Here is a 7,500-nt window from a genome sequence, read left to right on the forward strand (position 1 = left end):
AGTGTTGTAGAGCTGCAGTGTTGTAGAGCTGCAGTGTTCTAGAGGATGAGAGTGACACAGAGCTGCAGTGTTCTAGAGCTGCAGTGTTCTAGAGGATGAGAGTGTTCTAGAGCTGCAGTGTTCTAGAGCTACAGTGTTCTAGAGGGATGTAGAGCTGCAGTGTTCCAGTGTTCAGAGCTACACAGTGTTCTAGAGGATGAGAGGATGTGACACAAGCTGCAGAGAGCTGCAGTGTTCTACAGTGTTTGAGCTGCAGTGTTCTAGAGCTACAGTGTAGAGGATTGTTCCAGAGCTACAGTGTTCAGGTGTGACACAGAGCTGCAGTGTTGTTCAGAGCTGTTCTAGAGGATGTTGTAGAGAGCTGCAGTGTTAGAGGATAGAGCTGCAGTGTTGTAGAGCTGCAGTGTTGTAGAGCTGCAGTGTTGTAGAGCTGCAGTGTTGTAGAGCTGCAGTGTTCTAGAGCTACAGTGTTCTGAGCTGCAGTGTTCTAGAGCTGTAGTGTTCTAGAGCAGCCTTTCTCAAACTTTTTTGACCTGAGACCTGGTAATGACATACTTTGGGGTCATAGGGCCCACCTACACCCCATTAAATTATTATTATGATTAACATTATCATTATCACAATTATTATTGATATGTTATATTGTTATACATGCACTTCAAAGCAGACAATTTAGTTTTAGTTCAAAGTGCTAACATTGTTCACATTGTTAATTGCTTTTACATGATGCTTGCATGAGAAATACTTCTCAAAACAACAGCAATTACAATGTGTTACAATGTTCCAGAGCTGTGTAATGGTTGTGATGTGATGTCTCTATAGACACACACCCACCAGACACCCATACAGAGCTGTGTAAAGGATATGATGTGTTGTGTAAAGGATATGATGTAAAGGATATGATGTGTTGTGATTTGTCTACAGAGAGAAGATCATGTGACCTGCAAGCCTGATGCAATGGCTCCAGATCCCACCAAACAAAACACACTGTGTGTGAGCTACCTACTGGGAGAGTGAGTACACACACACACACACACACACCCACACACAGTATACAATGACACAAACCTTCCTTTGATCCCTTTAATTGATTTGATTGATTTGATCTCTTTGATTGATTTGATGTGGTTTCTCTCTCTAAGCATCACTGAGGTGTTTGAAGGCTTCGTGTTGAGTCTGCTCTCCTCTCTGATGATCTCGGGGCCAAACTCTCCATTCTATCGGGCCCTCATAGAGCCCAAGATTGGATCTGACTTCTCCTCTGTGGTGGGGTAAGAGTGCGTGCGCACACACACACACACACACACACACACACACACGGAAACACACACACACACATACAGAAATAAACACACACATACACACACACAGAGAAACACAAACATACAGTATGCATTTAGAAAACAAATATACACACGTACACAAGTGTACACTCACATAAATGTATGTGTTGTGTGTCTGAATGCATGTGTTTGTGTGTGTATGTACATGCGTGTGTGTGCGTGTGCTTGTGCGTGTGTGTGTGTGTGTGTATATATGTGTGTGTGTGTGTGTATATATATATATATATATATATATATATATATATATATATATATATATGTGTGTGTGTGTGTGTGTGTGTGTGTGTGCTTAGGTATGATGGGAGCACCAGACAGGCCTCCTTCAGTATCGGGCTGCAGGGGATGTCTGAAGCAGACAACGAACGCGTCAAACGCATCATCAATGACACCATCGATGACATCATTGTGTAAGTGCCACTATGGAAGAAAATGTACCAAAATGAATGAATGTTCTAAAGAACGCATGACAATGGGGAACTCAACCAAGCAGTGGAATAACTGTGCTTTATGTATGGCTCAGTACAATGGAATAAGAAAAAAAAGAAATCTGACCAAAGTATCTATAAACACTGAGCGTCTAAGATGAGGTTTGTCTGTCTTGTTAGTAGTTTATTCATCTCTGCAGAGGTCTCATGCATCGTGTGCACCGACCTGTTTCTCACACACACACATTTATATCAATACACACACATCACTATATCTCCCTGCACACACACATTTATATCAGTACACACACATCACTATATCTCCCTGCACACACACATTTATATCAGTACACACACATCACTATATCTCCCTGCACACACACATTTATATCAGTACACACACATCACTATATCTCCCTGCACACACACATTTATATCAGTACACACACATCACTATATCTCCCTGCACACACACATTTATATCAATACACACAAATCACTATATCTCCCTACACACACAGTTCTATCAGTATCAGTACACACACATCACTATATCTCCCTGCACACACACATTTATATCAGTACACACACATCACTATATCTCCCTGCACACACACATTTATATCAATACACACACATCACTATATCTCCCTGCACACACACATTTATATCAATACACACACATCACTATATCTCCCTGCACACACACATTTATATCAGTACACACACATCACTATATCTCCCTACACACACAGTTCTATCAGTACGAAGGGTTACAAGAACATTAGGTGAAGAACTAAGGACACTGTTATCGCCACATAGCACATGCTTTGTAATTTGCACACAAGTCACAGAAACACAAGTATCAAATCATATGGGCGGCAGGGGAACAACAGGTAGAGGAGTCTCTCTCTCTCTCTCTCTCTTTCTCTTTCTCTTTCTCTTTCTCGGCAGGGGCTCAGGAGTTGTCGAGCAACTGGAAGGTTGCCGGTTCGAACCCAACTCCTCCTGACCCTGTCCAAGTGTCCATGAGCACAAAATGTTTACGCTCTAACCAGTGGCGTGCACAGACATTTTGGGGGGGGGGCAGGTGGGGGGGGGGGGTCGTCCTCACGTTATCTGTCATTGACTTGGGCTAAAGCGTAAAACTTTATCAGGTGACCAGTCTAGTGTTAATTTTGTCACCTATTTTTAATTTAGTCTTAGTCTTAGTCTTGTGACGAAATGTCCTTTTTAGTCTTTGTCATATCTAGTCATTCAAATATCATTTTGTTAGTCAAGTTTTAGTCAACTAAAAAGTCTCTTGCCATTTTAGTCTAGTTTTAGCCACAAGAAAAACTAAAGGTATCTTAGTCTTAGTCAGTTTTAGTCAACACATTTTAGTCTTTTTTTTTTATAACAAATTATTTCTTGATTACCATTTGAGTCAAATAGTGTTTCACACATCTCAATTTTCCAACAATATTGTGTGTCCACAGGGCTACTCTCGCCTGTTATAATTACTCATTCTGATTTTTGTCAGTCAGTATGTTTACATGCAGGTAAGTCGAGCTACAGTTATAGCTCGCTGGGATTTGACCATAGACAGTAAAAGATTTGACTGATCACTGCTATATTCGTGAGACCAGTGTTTCTCAAAGTGTGGTCCGGGAATCACTGGTGGTCCTATAGTTATCTCAAGTGGTCCGCGGAGCAGACGCGGGTAAAATATAATATAGATGAGTTGTTTGCAATATTGAACCAACTTGTATGTAAAACAGTTCTGCAACACTGTCTATGTAAGATATGCCAGTTTAAATCATACAGTATGAATCCACACAATAAGCAAAGTGCAAAGACAATAAGCAAGGTGGTTCAGTGAGTAGGCCTATTGTGTAGACTCAATTATAGGCTACTGTTGAAGTAGGTCTAATCTTTTTTTTTTTAGCTAGGGTTAGTTAAGGGTCCTGAAACTGAAAAAAGTTTGAGAAACACTGTCGACCAAAGTATTACTGTTTTACTCCGGGCTAGATGGCTGCATATGCTTCAAACACAACACATTCCCCAAACAGACTCTCCATCTTAGCCATAGCTAACTTGCTAGCTTAACCTTCCATATTAGCTTACTTGCTAGGCAAACTTTTGCATCATCAGTCTAACTAGTTAAATAGTTGACATTACATGATGAACATTTTCGCATGGACATTCTGGTGGATGTTAATTTTGTATGAGAGAAGCTTCAACTTCTGGGCATGTAGCATTGTGGCATAAAGCTTAGGTAGTTAGTTGCTAACCTGGCAGAAATCTCCAGTGTTCTTGTTCCATGTAGTTTCTCGCGGTTGCAGCCATTAGGGTTGCAGCAACAGCCTTTAGACCAGCCTTACAGGAAAGCTGCTGGCGTATGAACTCATTCGAATATTTTGAAAACATAACAGCTAGATATTCTGTCTCTCTCATTTTGTAGACTAAAATGAAGAGAGATTTTATCTTAGTTCTTATTTCATGCAAAACATTTTAGTCTCGCTTTTTTCAACAATAATTCATCTTAAGATAGTCTTAGTCAGTGTTTCAGGACATTACTGCCGCCTCGGCCATCGCCCCTGCCTTAGTCATGAAAAGGTCGCTGATTAAACATATTTCCTCTTGTCTCGCCTGATCTAAAATTAACACTAGACCAGTCAGCTAAAAATGCTTTAGTTGTTTGATGCTGTATGAGACATTTTACTGCACAACAAAATGATTACACGCTGGGCTTAGAGGGCAAACTGTACGATTTTAATGGAGAGACCAAACAGTACGAGAAGGAGTTATAGTGGGCTACTGGACTGTTGTCATTACATGAATGCAGATGGGCATTTTTCACAGGTAATGGGAACTTCCCGCTTTTTCTGTCACAAATGAATGTGTTAATACATGTTGCCTAACAAAACATATATACAACAGAAAACGCTTCTTCTTAACACATAAATTTGCAAAATCTAACAAATTATTTGTATGTGGTCGCCACGCCATGTTATCTGTCATTGATTTGGGCTACAGCAGAAAACTTTATCTAGCTTCATCTAACTAGTTTATCAGGTGACCAGTCGGCAAAATGCTTTGTTTGGTGCTGAATGAGACATTTTACTGCACAACAAAAATTATTACATGTTGGGCTTAGAGGCAACCAAAGATTTTGCTTGATCTGTAAGTACCATGGCTGATGGGCACGGAGAAGCAGCCTGTCAGCCACCATGCCTGCTATCTGAAGACCTTACTGAACTGCTATGGAAGTTGGCAGATCTGGCGTGTCTCTCAGTATGCACTCGCTGAAAGTTCACGGGACAAAGGAAGAGAGTTAGGTTGGTATTTTTTTGTTTTAATGGCTCAGGTTTTAAAAGATCATTTCAAACCACCTCAGTAAAATCTTTTACATATTAATACTCAAAAAAAAACAAGTTTCAAAAGGGCATTTTCAAGTGATAAAGGGCAAACTTCCTAGTGCTTTTAGCAGCACCTAGTGTCTATGTATGCACGCCTATGGCTCTAACAGAAACTGACAGAGTGGGCTGTAGTGATCGCCATGTCTGTGCCGCTAATGGGATTTTGTGTGTGTGTGTGTGTGTGTGTTTTGTGTGTAGAAAGGGCTTTGAGGAGGAGAGGATTGAAGCTCTGCTCCATAAGATTGAGATCCAGATGAAACATCAGTCTTCCAGTTTCTCCCTCGCCTCTCTGTGAGTCTCACACACACACACACACACACACACACACACACGTCTCCTTAACGTCTTCTTAAGGCTTTTGTTTTAGGACCTTGTCACTCTACAACATGCCCAGAAACATTCCTTTGGGCACCCTGCTCATCAGTAGAACCCTGTGTCTCTAGTACATTGTGTTTGGGTACCCTGCTCACAGTAGAACCCTGTGTCTCTAGTGTTTGGGTACCTTGCCCACGCAGAACCCTGTGTCTCTAGTACATTGTGTTTCACCACTCTGCTCATCAGTAGAACCCCGTGTCTCTAGTACATTGTGCGTTTGGGTAATTGCTCATCAGTAGAACCCTTCTGTGTCTCTAGTACATTGTGTTTGGGTACCGTGTTAATCATCAGAACCCTGTGTCTCTAGTACATTGTGTTTAAAGCCGCTAATCAATAGAACCCTGTGTCTCATACATTGTGTTGTTTGGGTATTTTTGCTCATCAGTAGAACCCTGTGTCTGTGTGTAGCACGCTGTGTTTGGGTACCGCGGCTCATCAGTAGAACCCTGTGCTCATCAATAGAACCTCAGGTCTGTAGTAGTGCACGCTAGCGCCAGGTTGGAACCATGAATAGAACCCTGTGTCTCTAGTACATTGTGTTTGGGTACCCTGCTCATCAGTGAACCCTGTGTCTCTAGTACATTGTGTTTGACTACTCTGCTCATCAGTAGAACCCTGTGCTCATCAATAGAACCCTGTGTCTCTAGTACATTGTGTTTGACTACTCTGCTCATCAGTAGAACCCTGTGCTCATCAATAGAACCCTGTGTCTCTAGTACATTGTGTTTGACTACTCTGCTCATCAGTAGAACCCTGTGCTCATCAATAGAACCCTGTGTCTGTAGTACATTGTGTTTGACTACTCTGCTCATCAGTAGAACCCTGTGCTCATCAATAGAACCCTGTGTCTCTAGTACATTGTGTTTGGGTACCCTGCTCATCAGTAGAACCCTGTGTCTCTAGTACATTGTGTTTGACTACTCTGCTCATCAGTAGAACCCTGTGTCTCTAGTACATTGTGTTTGGGTACCCTGCTCATCAGTAGAACCCTGTGTCTCTAGTACATTGTGTTTGGGTACCCTGCTCATCAGTAGAACCCTGTGTCTCTAGTACATTGTGTTTGGGTACCCTGCTCATCAGTAGAACCCTGTGTCTCTAGTACATTGTGTTTGGGTACCGTGCTAATCAATAGAACCCTGTGTCTCTAGTACATTGTGTTGTTTGGGTATTTTGCTCATCAGTAGAACCCTGTGTCTGTGTAGTACGTTGTGTTTGGGTACCGTGCTCATCAGTAGAACCCTGTGCTCATCAATAGAACCCTGTGTCTGTAGTACATTGTGTTTGGGTACCCTGCTCATCAGTAGAACCTGTGTCTCTAGTACATTGTGTTTGACTACTCTGCTCATCAGTAGAACCCTGTGTCTCTAGTACATTGTGTTTGACTACTCTGCTCATCAGTAGAACCTGTGTCTCTAGTACATTGTGTTTGGGTACCTTGCTCATCAGTAGAACCCTGTGTCTCTAGTACATTGTGTTTGGGTACCTTGCTCATCAGTAGAACCCTGTGTCTCTAGTACATTGTGTTTGGGTACCGTGTTAATCAATAGAACCCTGTGTCTCTAGTACATTGTGTTTGGGTGCCGTGCTAATCAATAGAACCCTGTGTCTCTAGTACATTGTGTTGTTTGGGTATTTTGCTCATCAGTAGAACCCTGTGTCTGTGTAGCACGCTGTGGGTTTGGCACCGCGGCTCATCAGGAACCCTGGGAGGCAATAGAACCCTGTGTCAGGCGCAAGATGGAACCATGACGGGGACCCGGTGCAGCTGCTGAAGAGTGTGTCGCCAGCACATTGAAACCTACCAGAAGGGTACACACACATACGACACACACACACACACACACGCAGATGCACACACGCACACACACACACACACACTCTCCTACACAGGACACACATGTACATATGCCTACACGCTACACAGAAGGGCCACACACACACAGCCCTAACGCGTGT

The 7,500-nt window shown here is 42.4% G+C and overlaps 1 protein-coding gene across 1 annotated transcript in view; it reads left to right on the top strand.

Moving 5' to 3' along the window:
- LOC125284316 (presequence protease, mitochondrial-like) overlaps positions 1-7,500 on the top strand; it is a 27,033-nt gene that overhangs the window by 6,931 nt on the left and 12,602 nt on the right. The window contains 4 exon segments of the mRNA XM_048228224.1: positions 925-1,013; positions 1,143-1,271; positions 1,637-1,750; positions 5,368-5,460. Coding sequence (XP_048084181.1) covers positions 925-1,013; positions 1,143-1,271; positions 1,637-1,750; positions 5,368-5,460 — 425 coding nt within the window.

This window comes from Alosa alosa, chromosome 19, assembly GCF_017589495.1.
Source record: "Alosa alosa isolate M-15738 ecotype Scorff River chromosome 19, AALO_Geno_1.1, whole genome shotgun sequence".
Lineage (NCBI taxonomy): Eukaryota > Metazoa > Chordata > Actinopteri > Clupeiformes > Clupeidae > Alosa > Alosa alosa.